We start from the raw sequence: 22465 nt of genomic DNA, 5'->3' as shown, positions 1-22465 counted from the left end.
CACTTAGCCAGATAATTAAATATCTGACTAAGTAGTTAGCTGGCTAAGTGGTGGGTAGGGCAGGGAGAATGGGGAGAAGCTACTTATCCAGCTAACTTACACTGATATGTGGTGATATTCACTAGGGATATGAATCATTTTTTGACGATTTAAAACAATTGTCAGATATATTTTAAATCGTCAAAAATCGTTAAGAGTCGCGATACAATAGAAATTCCCCCAATTTATCGTGAAAAATCGTAAATTGGGGGAAGGGGGAGGGTGGGGAAAACCGGCACACCAAAAAAACCCCTAAACCCACCCTGACCTGAAGACGGCAAAGATTAGGAGAGGAGTTAGTTGTAAGAAGGGATAATCCAAGAATTTTTTTTGAAGCTAAAAACAGTCCACCTCCTCTTTTTTTAGGTCTAGGGATGGAAAAGATGTCGAATGTTTGGAGAGGAAGTTGATTGATCAGGGCTGTATCTTCAGGTTTTAGCCAAGATTCAGTGATGGCACATAGATCTGGTTTTTCTTCCTCGAGATAGTCGCATAGTAGGTGAGTTTTTTTTGAAAGGGATTGAGCATTCAAAAGAGCAACTGAGAATAGAGTAAGACCAAGGAGTTGGTTTAGCGGAGAGATCATGATTGGTAAAAGCCTTTTTTGTCTAGTTTGTAGGTCCAGTGGAGCGGCTTGTTTGTTTTGTATGTATCTCCTGCTTTTATATATAATAGGAATTGTATTGAGTCTCATATTTGTTGAGAACAAAAAATAAAATAAGATGGGAGGAGAGAGGTGAGGCGTGAAAGCGCGTGAATGGAGGGGTCTATTAGATGCTTGAGAGCCCTGTAATATTTTAGGGCTCTTACCTAGTTGTTTGAAGTAGATTCGTGGTGAAACTTCTTTTGGTTTGATTATGGAGCTTCTTTAGACTACTGGCTTCAAGACGAATGTGATCCGCAGAATGGCGGGAGGCAATAAATGATCACAAACTGGTCGGCGTGGCTGTGTATCATTCAAGGTGTTTCCGACAGCTAGGATGTAACGGAAGGCCGCAATGTTAGAGAGGCCGAAGTAGTGAGAGGTTGAAGGAAGGTGATAATGCTGAGGAGGACTATAGCGATGTAGATAAGGACTGTGAGCTGAAGGGCTCAGTACTGGGGCTTCTTTCGGGGCTGCACGAAGGGGCGCACAAAGGGGCCAGCCCCTTTGTCGCGCTCCTTCGGCGCACGACGCTCGGCGCGCGGTGCCTAGGAGAGCAGAAGATTTAAACCCCAGCCAGGCGAGTAGTTAATTGGTGGAGCTGGCGTGTGGGCGGGGTTAGGCCGGTCTCGGCGCGGTTTTGGTATTTTTTTTCTTTTTCCTTTAAACCGGCTAGGCCCGGCTATCAGCGTCGAGCCTGCTTGGGTGGGGAGAGTGAGAGACTGACCTTCCCCCGACGGGGCTCAGCGCCGATCGCGCAGGCCCTCCCCAACGATGGCAGCAGCAACAAGAAGAAGAAGAAAATCTGGCATGCATGTTATAAAATCATACGCAGATATTAAAATCTGGCATGCATGTTATAAAATCATGTCCATGTGTGCAAGCTGGGAACCACATGCAGGTTTTAAAATTGACTTCTTTGAAAGAGGGATATGAAACAGTAGCATTTTTCAGTGCTATATTAAAAATGTGTTATCCTTCATAAAAGATAACTTGGTGTTACATACTAGAATGGAATTAATAGAAAATGAGATGAGATCTCAATCTACGAATATTAAACTTTCCAATATCAAGATTGATGTCAGATTATGAACTTTTTTAAGACGTATGTAACTGAAATTCTCTCTTATGAAAATCAGAATATTCCAGGTATTTCTAAAATGTATTATTTACCCCAAAGGAAAACATCTCAAGTTGTTGAAGGAGGTGTTGACACATTAGGGAGTCCTAGAGTGTCAACTTTCCTAGAGGATTCATTGGATAACATAGCATCTCGAGCTACCTTGCTGGTTACCTTTTTGTTAAAAAAAAGATAAGGATTTATTTTTTTAGTAAATATTTTCAAAATAAAACCTTTGATTTTTGTGGTCAAAAAGTTCAGGTTTTTCCTGATGTATCTTGGGCCACACAAGCAAAGCGGAAACAATTTTTGTCCTTAAAGCAAGCAGTCTTGGATATGGGTGCTACATATTTTTTAAAATTTCCGTGTAAGTGTCAAATTACTTATGAAACAAATACATTTATTTTCTTTGATCCTTCACAACTTCAGTGTTTCATAAGGGATAAAACTCATAACTCTTAGGTAGGATATAGGAGTTGGATGTAATGATAAAATGACAACGCACTCAAGTCTTTCCTTTCTCTTTCTCCCCTAGATGTGGGCTAGATCAGATGTGTTCTTTATTTTTCGTTGTTCTAGTGGTTATGTTATGTTATATATGAAATATCTGTATGCATGATTATATCATTTTGTTATAAATGTTATAATTAATAAATATAAAATAAAAAAAAATGTGTTCTCTCCTTTGTGGATATCATGATTAAATACTATCTCCAGCACCACCTTGTGAAGGGGCTCTTTTTGGAACCCAAATACTGCATCAATGGCCTTATGATCACACCAGTTAAAATAAATGTTAAACAATCCAGCAATGCAAGACTTTTGAAGTTAAAATGATCAAACATTTTGAAGTTGACAAAAAAGGCCGCAGCAACGACCTTGTTTCTTTTCACATTATGAGTGATAAAATTGTATTGCTTATCACCTTCTGAACATATATCTAACTCCCCCTTCCCCACCTACACCTTTCCCTTTGTCCTATCTTGAAATACCATTTATGCTTCACTTATATTTCCTGGTAATTTCAGCTTTTGCTCATTCTATTCTGACCTGAGTAAAAAGGTATTAGCTCTCAAAAGCTTGTCAAAAAATGTATTAAGTCTAATAAAAAGGGATTTTATACATTTTTCTGTTATTTTAGGCCTAGATTTATCAAAAAGCAGTAAATATCGCATACGATACAAAAAAGTGCATGTTTTATGGTACTAGCCTATTTATCGCAATGTGTGTTATCTTAGTGCTTTTCATAGGTATTACCACAAATTGTGTTAACTTTTTGCACTTTGCGGTAATACCACAATAATGCTGCAAAGTGCTCGTGTGTGTGTGTGTGTGAGAGAGAGAGAGAGAAGCAGCTATAAGACCCTTCTAGTAGTTAGGTATTTATACCTCTACAGGAGGCCCACCTAGTAACTCGAGGTGAGGTTTAGGTAGTAGTGTAGGGGTTAGGGGCCACTTTGACATGCAGAGTGAGACATACAAACAACAGTGCACTCTTGTGAAGACATGATGTACCTTAGAGTGAGGAAACTCACACAAAGATGAGATTTGTACAATGTTCTCTCAGCCTAGCTTGATGTTACCCAGGTTGAGAACCCCTAACCCCTATCCTACTACCTAAACCTCACCTCGAGTTACTAAGGTGGGCCTCCTATAGAGGTATAAATACCTACCTAACTACTAGAAGGGCCTGATAGCTAGGTGCTCTCTCTCTCTCCCCATGTGAAAATGCCACCCATATAACTGATTTATATTGGATCCGTGAGCAATACTTTTTTTTTTTTTTTAACATACTATGCAACTTTTTGTAATTCACTGCAGCTGATGAATAACTTTCTGACAAAAATATTCAGAATTTGGATGAATCACACCCACAGTCTATTGGCTCTCATGCTAATAGATTATAGAATTGAAACCGATTCCCCTAAACAGCTGGATAAGACAAGACTGACTGATACCTGTGTGTTAGCAATGGCCCATATATTATTATTTTTTTTATTTAGCCATTTTATACACCTTCGTTCCAAGAGAAGATCACAACAGTTTACACCATGCCAAAAATAAAATAGGTAGCCGATTGCACTCACATGAGATGTTCATATGTCATACATTTTAGCACATGATGTGTTCATATATATCATACATTTTAGCAAGAGACACATACATTGAGTAGGGTGGTCAGGGGAGGTGAGATATTCAGGGATGAGGTAGCGGGAATGAGGTATTACTTTTAACACAAGGTTGATAGAAGAGCTTTTGGAAATTTTTATTTGGGCTGAGGTAGAGAGTAAAGTGGTAAAGAGATTTTTAGTTAGGATGATAATGAATTTGCCCATGAAGGAACAAGTACTAATTTAAGAAAAGGTTAGGTTAGGTTATATGAATTTTGAAATAACCACGTTTTAAGGTCATGTTTGAATTTTTTTTTTATTAGAAATTACTCTTTGGACTTTTATATGCCCTTCATCCATAAAAGATCTCCAAGGTGCTTTATAAACAAATTTAGTGTGTAGCCACTGCTAGGGTGTAAATGTTCATCAGTTTTCTATTGTGTTGTATAACAGTGCAAATGGGGAATGTGATATTCAGTCAAGAAACTAGAAACCTTTCAGTCTCTGAAGTCAAATTGTATGGATTTTTGCAATAACTATTATTACTGGTGCCGTAAGAGCTTACAATTGTCTTTGTCCAGAAGATTAGAATAAAAAAAACAGGAACCACTATGTCCATAATGAACACATTTATGATCAAAGCAAACAGAATTTACTGTGGATCATTACATAGTGCATATCAGTGTTTTTATGCAATCTAATTAAAAAAAAACATAAAAGATGCAATAATTATATATTTTAAAATACTTTTCTTTCTAGATCATGAAATAACTTTCCTACCTTCTGTGGCTACATCTTCAATGTTAACATTGTGCTTGTAGGCCATGTATCCCAAAACTGAGAAAATTGCAAATCCTGAGATAAAACTTGTTACACAGTTGATGGTGCTTGTAAGCAAAGCATCCCTAAAGTGAACCAGACAAGAAAAAAATTAAACAAAAAACAATCCATTTAAAACATTATTTCAGAATTCCATTATATTATTAAAGCTGCATATTGGTATACAGGTCAATACCAACTTATTAGAAAAGCTGGTTAATAACAGCTGCACGAGTTGTTACTGAAAGAGACAGCAGGGTCATGGTTAATGATCTAGGCAATCAATTTTCAGCATAAAAGCTTATGCATGGGAGAAGAAGGCAAGCACGCAAGACTTGGTCCACCCAGCTTTCCAGCTGGCAACCTAACACAAACTGTCCCAACCATGAATACAAATGACAAGGGACCCATGTTAGATTTGGAAAATATGTGGTCACAGCTTTATTAAGAACAGGTGCTGAGCTCTACCAACCGCACCTACCCTCATATTATGAGGGTCCTGCAACAGATCTTGCCCACATCGCTAATACCAGGACTATTTGTACAATGAGTCTTCTCTCTCTCATGGTTCCAGTCACAGGCCCCATGCTGAGCGATGGCCATGGCTCACAAGGTCTTGTACAAGGGTGCTAGGCCAGAATTTACCCGCTTTCTACTCTATGGCTCTAGGCAGGCAAGAGACCTAGCGCCAGCCCTCACAGAACCCCCACCAATTCCCTCAGAGACTCAGACACCTGCTGCAACAGGACAATGGAACAGGCATCAATAAGTTACACAATCACATCTATGCACAGGTGCTGCCGGGGCAACTATCCCAAGTGCTCCATTATCAGTGGCGTCTAACTCATCCCTGTGCTGGGGTCCTTGCTGGGGCAGCATCTCTTTCTTTATAATTATTTTACCTAATTAAGGGGGGTCATTCACTAAGCTGAGGCATTTTTCAGATAAGGAGAAAATATTGCGAGAGTCACAAAACTGCAGTATATGACCATGGGGGAAAATACCATGGCCCATGCCATTTTACCATGGGAAAAAGTAACATGGCAGTGAAAACGCCCTACATAATATGCGATGGGACTGTGGGGGCTGCCATCTCTTAAAGAGGCTGCTCAACCCCCCAGATCACCCCCCTACAAGTTGTAAAAGCACCTGTGGATCTGTTTAGACCTCTGTCTCCCCCACCACCACTGCCCTTGCAAGTAGCCCAGAGTTGTAAAATAAATAAATAAATAAACAAATATATTTTGAACCCAAGGCAGAAGCCACACCCCCAATCCCTCCTCTTCATTGAAAAATCCAGCCTCCAGAGGCCCGGATCCCTTCCCCCACTCTAACCCCCAGACTCTGCCTGTTGACAAAACATGGTCCTGGTGGTCCAGTGGACTGCCCAATCCCCCATGCCCCCTTATACAAACCAATCTCCCCCGGTGATGTAGTGGCCCTCTGACCCTACCCTAGTCATTCCCTGGACCACCCCTTACTTGAAAAATGTTTATCGATGGTACAGCGATGACCCAAAGCGCCCCCTAGGATCTAGGCTGGTCGATGCTATCTTTCAAAATGGTGCTGACCAGCTTTTGCCCGTTTTAGCCTTTGCTAATGAGCTCATTTAAAATACATGCGGTGCTGCAGCTCAGATAATATGAGCATTTTTGCCTTACATGGCTTTCTGAATGAGGCTCTAAAGTTAGGTAAACTAAGGCAAACATATAATGATTTTATATAATACAATGATTTAGGTTTTTATCCTAAGAGTTTCCCTGATTACTCAGTTTCCACTTCCTGATCTTAAAAGTCAAAGAAATGTTAAGTCAGTAACTAGTTCCAATGAGCTCAGTATTCAAAAGCTCTAGGCACCTAACTTTAAGAGTAGGTGCCTAGACGCTTGAATTAAACAATTTTCGTGGGATCAGCACATATATTTAGGGACCTAATCAGGGGTGGGGACAAGGCAAAGGCACAAATGTAGGCACTCAGAGGTTAATATTCAGAGGCATTTAGCTGGATAACTTACTAGTGGTTAGATCGATGGGCTATGAAGCAGGGAAGCCAGGGTTCAGTTCCCACTGCCTCTCCTTGTGACCTTGGGCAAGTCACTTTACCCTAGGGGTGTGCATTCGTTTGCAACGTATTGGCAATCCACAACGTATAGGGCCATATTCATTGTATTCGTGGGGAAGTGAAACGTATCGCGATTCCCACGAATACAATGAATCTTCACCAAATTATTTGGCCGTCTAAAGGAGCGAATTTAAGCAAAACTCCCACCCACCTGACCCCCAAGACTTGCCAAAACTCCCTGGTGGTCCAGCGGGGGTCCGGGAGCGATCTCCTGCACTCGGGCCATTGGCTGCCAGTATTCAAAATGGCGCCGATAGCCTTTGCCCTTACTATGTCACAGGGGCTGACCAATGGCACCGGTAGCCCCTGTGACATAGTAAGGGCAAAGGCTATCGGTGCCATTTTGAATACCGGCAGCCGAAGGCGTGAGTGCAGTAGATGGCTCCCGGACCCCTGCTGGACCACCAGGAAGTTTTGGTAAGTCTTGGGGGGGGGGGGGCAGACAAGTGGGGGTTGTAGTTAATTTAATTTTAGCCGGGAAATGAATAAGAATGGAATGCATGAACGGATCGGGGGCCCCCCCCTTGCCGAATGCAACATATCTGCCCCCCCCCCATGAATAGGAATACCGAATGTAATGTATGAGGTCCCTCTGCACATCCCTACTTTATCCTCCATTGCCTCAGGTACAAACTCAGGCCTGGATTTATCAAAATGCGGTAAGCATCTCATGCGATAGCAAAAGTGGTGTGGTTTATGCAAATATTCATTTTATTGCAATTTGTGCTAATTACCTATGCGAAGAGCTAAGTTAGTGCAAATTGTGATAACATTATCAGACATTGCAATAGGAGAGAGAGAGAGAGAGAGAGAGAGAGAGAGAGAGAGAGAGAGAGAGAGAGAGAGAGAGACTGAGACTGGCCATAATGTCATCTCCCTAGATAGGTATTTGTATCCCTATAGTAGGCCCACCTAGTAACTCGAGGTGAGGTTTAGGTATCAGTGTAGGGGGTTAGGGGCCCCTTTGACATTCAATGTTAGACGTACAAACAGAACAGGTCTCTTGTGAACATTTGATGACCCTTGGAGTGAGGAAACTCACTCCAAGATGAGATTTGTGCAATGTTCTCTCAACCTAGCTTGATGGACTCTCTACCTGGGTAACATCAAGCTAGGTGAAGATGACATTATGGCCAGTCTCTCTCTTTCTCTCTCTCGTCCCTGATGGCTAGTTGGATGCTCTGGGAGCTTCAATTCATCTAAATAGGCCTTGCGGGAGACATCGCGCAAGGCGATAAAACCTTATCGCCCGGTCACAGCAGCTATCGCACAGCCTAACGCAATTCAAAAAGGTGTTGTTAAAATCGGCGTTAAGTCTGTGCGATAGCTCTTCGCAGACAGGCAAACCCAGCCCACTCCCCGCCCCTAACTCCTCCTATTTTCCATATTTGCATCGCACCATACGATATGGTGCTATCACATGCATTAAACACATTTTCGCATGCGGTAAGGGCCTATCACACGCGTTAACGGGGCTTTTAGCATGCGCTAAGCCCTTAACGCATGTGAAAAAGCCTTAGCACATTTTGATAAATGACCCCCTCAGATTGTAAGCTCTCTGGGGATAGGGAAATACCTACAATACCTGAATGTAATGCACTTTGAAATGGCTGAAAGGTGGAATATAAATCAAATAAAAACAAATGCTGACTTCTGAATATTTAGGGCACTTATCGGATATCGTAGGAGCATTCCAGAGGCATTTCTGGGAGGAGTTAGTTTATCTGGATAAGTTATCCAGCTAACTCTGGTCTGGTTGTAGAGCAGTCCTAAAGTTAGTCAGACACATCTTTAAGTTAGCCAGCTATATTCAACAGTATGGCTACATCACTGAATAATATCCCTGCAATCCTGCCAGTGCTGGTTTCTAGTTCTAAAGAAAGCACCTAAACTGAGGCGTGTGAAAATACCTCCTCTACATTTAGGGGCTCAAGTCCATTTAGGAGCCTATATTCAGTTCTCTGGCTGAATACAGCTGCTTCAATAAGTTTCTAGCTAAGGTACCGCACATCAGATGTTTCAGTTTTGGGCTGAATATGAACGCAAGCAATGTTTCTCTTTGACCTGAGATTCCATTTGCAAGATTTTCAGTTAAAAATATCCCTCCTGGACAGGATGACTCTATCATCACTAAACCAGTAGTACCAATGCCCTGTGCAGCAATTTAAGCTGAAGCAAAGGACAATCACTGCTGTTTTACTTCTTGCACTTTTATTTAGTTTGTAATGTATAGGAGGAACACAATTTTTTTCAAAACTGTCCTAAGGCTCCCAAGAAACAACGACCCAGTAAAGAAACAAAATGGGCAATCACTCATCCTTATTATTCTGTGTCTGACTTTAATTAAGAAGGCAATACAAAGTAATAATTTATAGCTTATAGATAAGGTTTTCTATCTTCTGATGTTACTAGGCAAAAGAACAAAGGTCCATTGCAACGCTTCTCTTAACATTTTTATTAAATGCAATTAATTAATTCTGCTCACAGTATTCTTTTTTATGTATTAATTTCTTTATCCCTTCAAAGTCACATCTGAGATACAAACATTTGACAAAACCGTTACAGTCTTCAGCATAGTGAATTATAGTCATCTTAATGTCTTGACCCATATTTATTTATTTATTTAAACTATTTTATATACCGTTGTCTAGACAAAAAGTCCATCTCTACGGTTTACATTTTGAGCGACAATTAACACAGGAAAGAAAATACAGTTTCTCATAATTGTAAATCCCTAAAAAGCAATAGTTATTTGCAATAAAACTTATAAAATTCTAAAATCACACATCTATCCATAAGTTTATAAAGTTTTCACCAACTAAAAAACTGTTACCTATACATTTTTTAAAAGAGGTAGACAATAAAAGAATAGATCAAGTTAAAAATTAAAAGTTTAAAAATTTAAAACCTGCCAAAAATTGCACGGGGGCACAGCCATTTACTCGACTATAAATGCTTGACGGAATAACCATGTTTTTAGATCTTTCCTATAATTGCTTCTTATCCTGCTGTAATCTCAGGTCCATTGGCATTTTATTCCAGTGTTTAGGACCCACAATTGATAAGTGCTCACTTTCTGACTTCACACAAGTGGGCAGATCTAATGTTCAGGATCGAGAGAAGGCCTTTATTCGATGATCTCAAATTGCGTTGCGGTACATGTAATCTTATTGCTGTGTTTAACCAGTCTGTCATGTCTCCATATAAAATCTTTTGAATAATACATAAAACTTTAAAAATTATTCTCTGTTCGATCGGAAGCCAATGTAGCTCTTTCAGAATTGGAGTAATATGGTCCCTCTTTCTGTTGTTTGTCAATATACGTGCTGCAGTATTTTATAGAATTTGCAGAGGCCGTAAAGTACTTTTTGGCAAACCCAGCAACATTGCATTAAAATAGTCTACTCCTGTAAATATCAGTGCTTGTAACACTGTTCTAAAGTTTTCTTGGGAGAGCAATGGTTTAAGGCATCTCAGCATCATTAATTTACAGTAACCTTCCCTAACTTTCTTCGTGATGTGGGCTTGACCATTAAATTCCGTGTCTATATAGAAACCTAAATTTCTTGTTACATTTCCTACTTCAACCATATTATCATTATTTAAACTTAACGTTGGTTCAACATATCTCTTTTTCCTATCTAAAATAATAAAAACAGTTTTCTCTAAATTTAAAATTAATTTTAACTGTGTTAACACTTGTCTAATTATTTCTAAATACATTTTTATCAGTTTACAAGTCTCAACAACATCCTTCTCAATAGGAAACAAAATCTGAATATCATCAGCATACACAAAATAAATTAAATTCAGGCCTGTTAGCAGATGACACAGGGGAAGTAAATATATATTAAACAATGTTGCCGAAAGTGCTGAGCCCTGTGGAACGCCTGTCGTTAACTTAATGGTGTCTGAGAAATTGTCCCCTATTTTAACTGCAAAAGATCTATTTTCTAAGAAGGACCTAAACCATTTTAAAGTTACATCAACTAAACCAATTTCTGAAAGTCTTGTTAACAGTAATTCATGATCGACCGTATCGAAAGCTGCCGACAGGTCTAAAAGCACTAGTATGTACCTTGTACCACAATCAAAACCTCTCAATACGGTATTGTTTAGTGATAACAATAATGACTCAGTATTATGATTTTTTCGGAAGCCATGTTGTGTAGGGAAGAGAATATTATATTCAAGATACTCTATTAATTGTTTATTTACAACTTTCTCAATTAGTTTCGCTACAAATGGCAAGATTGAAATTGGTCTATAATTTTTAAAATTTGTGACATCCAGGTCCCCTTGTTTAAGTATTGGTCTTACTGTGGCTTTTTTTTAACATTTCATGCATAGTCCCTTCGTGTAATGAATGGTTAACTATTATCGTTAAAACTGGGACTATTTGATTTATACATTGTTTCAGAGTCAGTGTATTGATTAAATCTATAGGATGATTTGCTGGGTTTAACTTCCTTACCAGTTTCTCAATTTCATCTGTTGTTGTATTATTAAAAGTGGACCATGGTAGTGTCTCTTTTTTTGGAATGGCAATTGTTTGCTGACTATTTTAATCTAATGTGTTAAGGAGATTTTCTATTTTCTTTTTGAAAAATAAAGCTAAATCATTACAATTTAGGTCAGTATCATTGTTTTCTTTCTCAGTTGGGTTTCTTGTCAAATTTTTTACAATTTCAAAGAGTGCTTTGTGATTATTTGTGAATCTCTGAATTTTCATGTCATAATACTCTCTTTATCCCAGGACAAGCAGGATGCTAGTCCTCACATATGGGTGACGTCATTCACGGAGCCCTAATGCGGGAAAACTTCTGGCAAAGTTTCTAGAAGCTTTTAACTGGCAGCCTGGGGCTACTGAGCATGCCCGGCATGCCATGATATTCCCTGCCACAGGGGTCTCACTTCAGTCTTCTTTTTTCCGCGCTGCTAACTACATCGCGGTTACAGGAGCCCTGTGAGGTTCTCCTCACAACTTGACAAAAATTAGTGTCAAATTTGCCCATTACGGGTCTCATTCGCTTTGTCACCGGCCGGTGACAAATAACATATTTTCGCTAAAGAAAATACCTACTTTCCATCGACGGATGTCGAGACTGAAAAAACTTCAGGCTTCAAAAAGTGCCCGGCCTGCAACCGAACAATGTCCATAACGGACCCGCATACCGAATGCGTTCGGTGCCTTGGCGGAGACCATGACATCGCTGCCTGTTCAAAATGCCAGGAAATGACGGTAAAAGGCAGAAAACTCCGCCAAGAAAAAATGGCACAAATTTTCCAGATTTAATCAGGGCCTTCACCGACAACTTCCACAAAATCTTCGCCGGTAGGCATAACAAAGAAGATACTGATCAAGAAAAGACTTCCGGAGGGTTCGGGGGATGCCTCCTCTCCAACACCCTCCGCATCATCGACAAGGTCGGTATCTGAGCCACGTTCTAAGCATAAACACCGACGGCATCAATCCATTCCGCCGCTGGAGGAACCGATCCCTAAGAAGCAAAAGATTTCATTCGCTTCGGTGCCATCGGTTCCGGAATCGATACCATCGACATCGCAGCAAGTATCAACTCCAATTACCGACTTGACTGCTTTAATTAAACAGATAGTCACCGATGCCCTGCAGCATCAAATTCCGGCATCATCGCCGATGCCGACCACCGTGTCGATGCCGACCACTGTGTCGATGCCGGCAGAATCGCCGATGTCTTTACCTTCGATACCGGCTTCATAGCCGATGCCGGCGACTCCACCGATAATGCCGATACTTCAGTCGATGCCGGCATATACGCCGATGCCAGCGATGACTTCATCGATTCCGCTGATGACTTCTTCGATGACAGTTCCATTCTCACTACACGCACCATCGATGACATCGGTTCCTTCACAAATTCCGATGCCCACGATGACTCCTAGGCCAATTTCATCGATGATTCCAATATCGATGTTCACCTTCAATACTTCATCGATTCCACCTATTTCACAATCGATGTCTCTCTACACAATGGCACCGTCTAAAGCACCTGTGCCAAGAAAAACACCTTCAACTCAAAAGTCATCGGGAAAATTTAAACACTCTTCCTTAACTGCTCCAGACAATTCCACTTCTGAAGCACAGTTACATAGCATCCTCACTAAGAGGTATCAAGACCTCCTAGCCTCATTGCCCATAGCACCTGGTCAAGAAGAAGAGGACAGAGAGTATTCACCGGATCCTCAAGATCCCTTACAAGGACCTTCAGGAGTTCCTCCACCTCAAAGGCCGGAACCTCCTCAGTATCATCTTCCTACTTCAGATACTTGGTCAGAAACAGAATCTGAGCATTCCTCAGAGGATTTCTTGTCTGACACGTCTCCACCTCAAGCTAAAAAACAGTCACCTCCAGAGGACCTTTCATTTTCCTCTTTTATTCAGGAAATGTCTGAGTCCATACCCTTCCAACTCCAAGCTGAAAAGAATGAGAGGCAGCAGACGCTTGAAATTTTACAATTTGTAGATCCTCCTAAGCACAATCTAGCCATTCCAGTGCATGAAGTGCTATTACAGCTTCAGCAGAGGATATGGGAACACCCATGCACAACCCCTGCTGTAAACAGAAGAGTAGACTCTACTTACCTCGTTCAGGCAGCCCCAGGATTCGAGAAACCTCAACTTCCTCACAATTCCCTGGTTGTAGAATCTGCTCAGAAAAAAATCCCGCAGGGGCAAGATGGCTTCCGGATAGGACGCCGAGGAGGTGAGCTCTCCGAGTCGGATCCCTATAGCCTTTTTCCTCGCAATTTTTCTGCCGTTTTCAACGACGAAAATGCCCCACACAAAGAGGAAGGGGAAAGTTAGGGAAGCAACAACAAGCTTACCCGAAGCAGACCCTTTCCAGACTTGGATAGAAGGCTTCTTCGATGCAGCAGTAAGAACGCCGATAGGGCTGGTCGCTGGGGGGATGGTAGAGGAGCGAACACCGTCCCCTCTGACCCCGGATACTACTCTGAGCCCAGGCAAACCGGTGAGACCCGTGATCCCTGCACAGGAGGGAAGCTCTTTGGTTCCAGCAAGCGCCTCAGGCAGTTTTGAGCCTGAGGAAGCAAATGTGGTGGAAATCGCAGCCGAGAGAGAAGGAGAGGTGCTCGCGGCAGCTGTAAGTACATCAGATTCTAGAGTGAATAATCTTGTGCAGAGGAAAGGCTCCTTGGCAGTGCGGAGCCCGATTCAGCCTAGAGCTGAATTGCAGAAGGGATCCGACTGGGGAGTGAGAAGTGTCTGGCCAGACCCAGAGACTATAGATATAAATTTGGGCCAACCTGAAAAGATTTCATTGGAAAATGTTTGGTCAGCATTGAAGGCAATAGAGTCAACATTAAAGTCACTGGCTAATACAATTGTGGAAACCAAAAACCAAACAGTGATAAATAATAATTTGATTGGGACTTATAACCTTAAATTTGAAAATCACGAAGAAAGAATAACTAGACTGGAACAGCTACAACAAGAAATAATTAAAACTGATTTGGCTATGGAGAAAAAGATGGAAAAAATGGAAAATACACTAAGAATTCTGAATCTACGTGTAATAAACTTTCCGGTTATTAGGAAAATCTCTCCATATGAGATGTTTAAATCTTATATGATCCAGATTCTGAAAATACCTGAAGCACATTTACCGGTATGCACAAAAGTATATTACCTACCACAAAGAGGAACTGGAGCGGAAGAAGAACAGAGAGATTCCTTGAACATATCTGAACTTTTAGAATTATCTATAGATTTGGAAGTTAAAGAGAGGAAGGCCATGTTGGTCTCGTTTGCCTTTATCTCAGACCGCAATCATATTTTGAAAATGTTTCTTAAGTTTAGGCAAGCCCTGTTTTATGGCGCAAAAATATGGATATACCCTGATGTTGTTAAACTAACACAAAACCGTAGAAAAGAATTTCTTAAGATGAGAGAGAGGGTACAAAGTTTAGGTGCCCGTTATGTACTAAAATACCCTAGTAAGTGTTGTGTTAGATATTTAAACAATAACTTTGTATTTTTTGAACCTGAACAGCTTAGGGATTTTCTGACCGGCCACGCACACAGCACCCCAGTCGATGGATCGGTTTAATGTGAAGATACTGCTTGTACCTATTGATTACCTATAGTAATGTTTATCTTTTTCTTTTATCGCTCCTAAATTTACTTGCCCCCCTAATGCTTATATTTAGGTTAATATACTCTTAGTGTTATATATATGAGTACAATTTGTGATTTGTAAACTATTTGGGGTATTATTACCGTGTTTCTTGAGAATAATGCATGTAATAAATGTAAAATCTGAAAAAAAAAAAGAAAGAATCCCGCAGATCCAGGACTCATGCCTCAATCCCTCCAGGAAAGGACAGTAGATTTTTAGATTTAATGGGCAGAAAAATCTACCAGGGAGCCATGCTCAACTCAAAAATCGCTGCATATCAGCTCTACATGACGCAGCACCAGAGGAATCTCTGGAAACAAATTGAAGAGTTTCTACCATCTCTGCCTCAACAACAACAGGAGGCAGCACAGCAGATCATCCAAAAGGGGTTAGATGCAGGAAAGCATGAGGTAAGGGCAGCCTATGATGCTTTCGAAACATCATCTAGAACAGCAGCATCCGGCATCAGTGCAAGAAGGTGGGCCTGGCTAAAGGCTTCAGATTTACGCCCTGAAGTCCAAGACAAATTAGTAGACCTTCCTTGTCAGGGGGATAATTTGTTTGGCACCAAGGTGCAGGATGCCGTCGCCCAGCTTCGAGAGCATTCGGAAACCTTGAAACAACTTTCAATGTTACCTCATGACACTGCAACTCATACAACTCGTAGACCACCACGTAGAGAGGCTAAACGTCCCTTCTACCGACCAAAGAGATACTTATCCTCCGGCCTCTAGGTCAAGACCTCCAAGGTCTCAACAAAGACCGCAACAGAGACAACAACGATCTGCAAGGCCACAGCCGCCTCCTCAAACAGGTTCCACCTCGGGCTTTTGAAATAAAATTCAGAGCACAAAGCCAATTACCCAATCCTTATCCCAACTTACCAGTTGGAGGGAGAATTTCCCATTTCTACAAAGAATGGGCAAACATAACAACCGATCATTGGGTCCTGTCTATAGTTCATCAAGGCTACCGCCTAGACTTCTTATCTCTCCCTCAGGAGTTTCCACCACAAAACTCTCATCTCAATCACATACCTCAGTTACAAACAGAATTATCTGCTCTTCTGAAGGCAAAAGCTGTGGAACATGTACCACACGCTCAGAAGGGAAGAGGATTCTATTCCCGGTATTTCCTAATTCCAAAGAAAACCGGAGGCCTACGTCCCATTCTAGATCTCAGAAATCTCAACAAATTCCTAAGGAAAGAAACATTCAGAATGGTTTCGCTAGGCACCATGCTTCCACTAATACAAAGGGGAGATTGGCTTTGTTCTCTGGATCTTCAAGATGCATACACACACATTCCTATATTCCCGCCTCATCGCAAATATCTGCGATTCACAGTAGGACATCAGCATTTCCAATACAGAGTGTTACCATTCGGCCTGGCTTCAGCTCCCAGAGTATTCACAAAATGCCTGGCAGTGATAGCGGGACATTTGCACAAAAAAGGTGTTCATGTTTTTCCTTATCTCGACGATTGGCTAATCAAAAGTCAATCACAACAAGGAGCAGTAAACTCTCTGCATTACACAATACAGTTACTTCACAAGCTGGGATTCCTCATCAATTATCAAAAATCCCACCTGAACTCTTCTTATCTACTCCAATTCATAGGAGCAGAATTAAACACAAACATTGCACAGGCTTTTCTTCCAGAAGATCGTGCAATCACACTGTCCCGGTTGGCCTACTCAATTTCCATACAACAACAAGCGACAGCTCACCAGTTTCTAATCTTACTAGGCCACATGGCTTCAACGGTTCATGTCACTCCTATGGCGAGACTTGCCATGAGACTAACCCAATGGACTCTTCGATCACAATGGATCCAAGCCATTCAACCACTACATTATCAAATCCAAGTAACCCACCAGCTACGCTCCTCGCTACATTGGTGGACAATCAAGGACAATTTACGCAAGGGCCTACCCTTCCAAAAACCAGTCCCTCAGATAACATTAACTACAGATGCATCCACCTTGGGGTGGGGAGCTCACATAAACTCTCTTCAAACTCAAGGAACTTGGACAAAACTCGAAGCCACATATCAAATCAATTTTCTGGAACTTCGAGCTATATGTTATGTGCTGCATGCGTTCAAGGACTGCCTTTCACACAAAACTGTGCTGATCCAAACAGACAATACGGTAGCCATGTGGTACATCAACAAACAGGGAGGTACGGGCTCGTATCTCCTTTGTCAAGAAGCTGCACAAATTTGGGACTGGGCCTTCACTCACTCAATGTTCCTACAGGCTACTTATCTAACAGGAATTCAAAATATACTAGCCGACCGACTCAGTCGCCAGTTCCAACCACACGAGTGGTCTCTGAATCCCTCGATAGCGACCAAGATATTCCAACGTTGGGGACAACCAACAACAGACCTCTTTGCGTCGCATCTGAACCACAAAGTGGACAACTTCTGTTCCCTACACAAACAGAAGAACCAGCCAGCCAAGGACGCTTTTGCTCGCCCTTGGAACTCAGGCCTACTATATGCATATCCTCCAATACCGCTTATCACCAAGACACTGGTGAAGCTAGAACAGGACAAAGGGTCCATGATTCTCATAGCCCCATATTGGCCTCGACAAGTATGGTTTCCCACACTGCTAGCCCTTTCAGTCAAGGATCCAATACGCCTGGGAGTAGCTCCCAATCTCATAACTCAGGATCAGGGTCGGTTGCGCCATCCCAACCTTCAATCCCTATCCCTGACTGCATGGATGTTGAAAGCTTAATTCTATAACCACTCAATCTTTCAACTAATGTTTCTCAAGTGCTTATAGCTTCACACAAACCTTCCACAAGAAAGAATTATTCTTTCAAATGGAAAAGGTTCACTTTGTGGTGCAGACAAAACAATATTGATCCTTTCACTTGCCCCACTACTTCTCTTCTAGACTATTTGTACCATCTTTCAGACTCTGGTCTTCAGACTTCATCAATCAGAGTACATTTGAGCGCAATTTCAGCTTATCATAACAAGATAGGAGATGCACCTATATCCTCACAACCTCTTGTCAGTAGATTTATGAGAGGTCTAACTCACCTTAAACCACCAATTCGGCCTCCAGTCACACAATGGGACCTGAATCTGGTTTTGACAGCATTGATGCACTCTCCCTTTGAACCTATACATTCCTGTGATTTTAAATTTCTCACATGGAAGACTATCTTTCTTATAGCCATCACATCAGCTAGAAGGGTTAGTGAGTTACAAGCACTTGTCACGTATGAACCTTATACAAAGTTTCTCCATGACAGAGTGGTTCTCCGTACACACCCAAAATTCCTTCCTAAGGTAGTTACGGAATTCCACTTAAATCAATCCATAGTTCTCCCCACATTCTTTCCAAGACCTCATTCTCACCAGGGGGAAAGAGCTTTGCACACTTTGGACTGCAAATGTGCGTTATCTTTTTATCTGAATCGCACTACGTCCCTCAGAAAATCCAATCAACTTTTTGTATCTTATGATCCAAATAAGCCAGGTAAAGCAGTGGGAAAGCATACTCTATCCAATTGGTTAGCAGATTGCATACAGTTTTGCTATGAAAAAGCAGGCCTTCCTCTCCAAGGGTGAGTAAAGGCACATTCAGTGAGAGCAATGTCAACTTCAGTAGCACATTTTCGTTCAGTGCCAATCATTGACATCTGTAAAGCAGCAACATGGAGTTCTCTCCACACCTTTGCAGCTCATTACTGTTTGGACAAGGAAGGACGACAAGATTCAGCCTATGGACAATCTGTCTTAAAGAACTTGTTTCCAGTTTAATCCCAACTCCTTCTACAACCAACCTGCTGTGATTTTCGGCTGCATCATTTCCTCTAACACGCATCCCTGCTACCTGCATGGACAATGACTCAGCCTCTAGCTTGCTAATCACCCATATGTGAGGACTAGCATCCTGCTTGTCCTGGGATAAAGCAAAATTGCTTACCTTGTAATAGGTGTTATTCCAGGACAGCAGGATGTAGTCCTCACAGAACCCACCCGCCACCCCGCGGAGTTGGGCCTCAGACTTTTATTAATTTCCTTTGCTAACGCTTATTGCTACATACCAGACTGAAGTGAGACCCCTGTGGCAGGGAATATCATGGCATGCCGGGCATGCTCAGTAGCCCCAGGCTGCCAGTTAAAAGCTTCTAGAAACTTTGCCAGAAGTTTTCCCGCATTAGGGCTCCGTGAATGACGTCACCCATATGTGAGGACTACATCCTGCTCCTGGGATAACACCTATTACAAGGTAAGCAATTTTGCTTTTTCTTAAATGTATTGATTTTTTTATAATATGCAAGATAGACACGGTAATTTGTTAACGCGATGGGGGTTTTCTTTTTTTGCCATTCTCTTTCTTTTTTCTTTAAATTTTTCTTTATTTGCCTCAAGTTACCATTGTACCAGGGATTTTGATTTTTTGCATCATTTACTATTTTAGTTTGTATTGGGTTAATTTTATCTGTAATTTCTTGTGCCATTCGATACCATTCCTCAGTTGATTCTTGTGCTGTTTCCAGCTTTAATTTTGGTAAGTACTCTGTTAATTCATTCTGGAGTTGTTCTATGTTAAATTGGGGCCTGTATTGGAATTCAAATTTTTTTCTTGGTTTTTTCACACTATGTGATATTACTGAGCAGCTTACATGTATCAAATAATGATCAGACCAAGGCACTGGTTCGGTCATAATTTTTTCAGCTGTGATAAATTTAGAGTTAATGAAAATTAAATCTAAAGCATTTCCTTTTTTATGCGTCAGGCCAGTCCGTAGGCGCTCTAGTCCTATGGCATGAAGTGCCTCTGTTAATGTAATACATGCTGGAGAACTTGGATTATTATTCATATGTAAGTTAAAATCACTCTCCGGTTCCCTGCGCCGCACTTATGGCCCCCTCGACGCCCTTTGCTGATGTCACGAAGGGGGTGGAGTTTACTCATGAGGGGGGAACAGTGCGGCGCGGTGGAAACGGGAACCGGAGCGGCAGCGGTGATATAACTGCGGTTATCCCACTGCAAAACCTCAGGTGTCAGTGGAGGCAGCGGCAAAGACAATAGGATTAAAAGGGTTCTTGGATTTCGACAATAAACATGAAAAGTTTTCATGTGCCCAAAAATATCTTACTAAAGATTTAAAGAGTGGACTTAAAACATTCACCAGTTTTATGGAAATTGAGCATTTGGAACTAAATACAGCTCTTAAAACAGACACACATTTTTGCAAACTCTGTTTTCTAACATTAAGAGGATGGAAATGGTTCAGAAAAACACCACTAAAATGATACAAGGCCTGTCACACAAACCCTACAAAACAAAGGCTTACTGCACTCAAAGAGCATTACTTTCAAACAAATGCAAGTGGTGCTACGAGCAGATCTATGCACGAGTTTTATAACAAGCGTGCATGATCTATGTGTACTTTATAAAATGCGCATATCTCTACCCTGCACATATGTAATCTTACACGCAAATACATACATCACATTAAAATCATATTTATCAATGCATCAAGGGGTACATTTTCAAAAGTACACTGGATTTTATAAGATAAGAACATAAGAACATAAGAAAATGCCATACTGGGTCAGACCAAGGGTCCATCAAGCCCAGCATCCTATTTCCAACAGTGGCCAATCCAGGCCATAAGAACCTGACAAGTACCCAAAAACTAAGTCTATTCCATGTTACCATTGCTAATGGCAGTGGCTATTCTCTAAGTGAACTTAATAGCAGGTAATGGACTTCTCCTCCAAGAACTTATCCAATCCTTTTTTAAACACAGCTATACTAACTGCACTAACCACATCCTCTGGCAACAAATTCCAGAGTTTTAATTGTGCGTTGAGTAAAAAAGAACTTTCTCCGTAGCCGCATGTATCTTATAAAATCCGGGGTCGGCGCACGCAAGGGGGTGCACATTTGTGCAAGCCAACCGTTCCCTCCGAGGCAGTTCCGATTTCAGAGGGAACTTTCCTTCCACCCCCCCGCACCTTCCCCTCCCTTCCCCTACCTAACCCACCCCCCGGCCCTATCTAGACCCCCCCCCCCCCCCCACCTTTATCCGAAAAATTACTACTGCCTCCGGGCAGTAGTAACTTACGCGCGCCGCTGTGTCGGGGCACTCGGCCACGCCCCCAGACCACCCACACACCCCCAAACACGCCCCCGATCCGACACCATGCCCCCTGGCTGCGCCCCCGACTGCCCCTTTTTCAAGCCCCGGGACTTACGCGTGTGCCACCGAGCCTATGCAAAACAGGCTCGGCGCGCACAGGGGGGTTTTAAAAGGGTTACGCGCTTACCTTATGTGCGTAACCCTTTTAAAATCCGGCCCCAAATGTGCATACCTTTTCTATTTAAAAAATATACTTGTGTATATTTTATATGCAAAAGGAAAGTAAGACTTACATAAGTGGGCCAATTTTAAAACATTTGCACATAAATTAAATTAACCAGTTCACCAATTAATCCACTAGTCACCTCGATTGCCGTGCCAGAACAACTGTATCAGTTTTATCCCTTTGTTATTCCGTCATTTCCTGTTAAGTTATTATCTCTTGTCACAGTTACCCCCGGATTCTAATATTCTCAGTTACCACACTCCTCACATAATTGTTATATATTATATTCCTGAGTTCTTACGTATAATACTGTTCTTGAGTTCTCATGTATAACATTCTTGAGTTCTTATGTATATTGTTCCTGAGTTCTCATGTATAATGTTGTTCAAATGTGAACCGGAGTGAAGGCCAACACTAATACTTCGGTATATAAAAACAAATAAATAAATAAAATAAATAAATAAATAAATAATCCACCAGTTTTCCAAGTGCTTCCCCAGATCATGGAGACTTTCCTGGTTCTTCAGCTTGAACTCCCCCAGTTCCCCCAGATCTCCCACCCAGTCAGTACTACACAATAAACACGTTTAATATCACTTATGCCAGATGATTAGGATGTGTAAAATGTGCAAATACATTGGCAAATGTATGCACCAGTCATTTAAAATGACAATTTATACATATAAGTATTGTTCCTGCCCTGGAATCCCCTGGACTGCCCCTTTTTATGCACAAATATATGTACACTAAAGTGAAAATTTGTACGTATTTTTTACTTTTAAAAAATACAACACACGCAAGTTGATGCTACTTATGTGACTATATACTCATTTTAATGCATATAGGGGTAATTTTCAAAAAGATTTACTCACATAAATCTGGGTTTTACATGTGTAGATAAGTGGGCTTTTGAAATTTACTACTACAAAGTATGCCAATGAATTATCAATAGGTTTTATGCAGATAAGTGCATGCTCAGCTCATAAATGGGCTCTGTATGTTACATTGATGCATGTAATTCCTTTGAAAATTACCTCTATAATGTTTTCATAATTCATCCCATAGTGTATTTCCAAGAATGACA

The 22465-nt window shown here is 41.3% G+C and overlaps 1 protein-coding gene across 1 annotated transcript in view; it reads right to left on the bottom strand.

The window, feature by feature from the left end:
* The window catches only part of SLC6A2 (solute carrier family 6 member 2), a 415085-nt gene that overhangs the window by 191245 nt on the left and 201375 nt on the right, over positions 1 to 22465 (bottom strand). The window contains exon 10 of the mRNA XM_029608577.1: positions 4694 to 4818. Within this exon, the coding sequence (XP_029464437.1) occupies positions 4694 to 4818 (125 nt within the window). The remainder of the gene's footprint in view (positions 1 to 4693; positions 4819 to 22465) is intronic.

The sequence above is a fragment of the Rhinatrema bivittatum genome, chromosome 7 (assembly GCF_901001135.1).
Source record: "Rhinatrema bivittatum chromosome 7, aRhiBiv1.1, whole genome shotgun sequence".
Lineage (NCBI taxonomy): Eukaryota > Metazoa > Chordata > Amphibia > Gymnophiona > Rhinatrematidae > Rhinatrema > Rhinatrema bivittatum.
The sequence above is the reverse complement of the archived record's forward strand: the minus strand, read 5'-3'. Positions and strand labels throughout refer to the sequence as shown.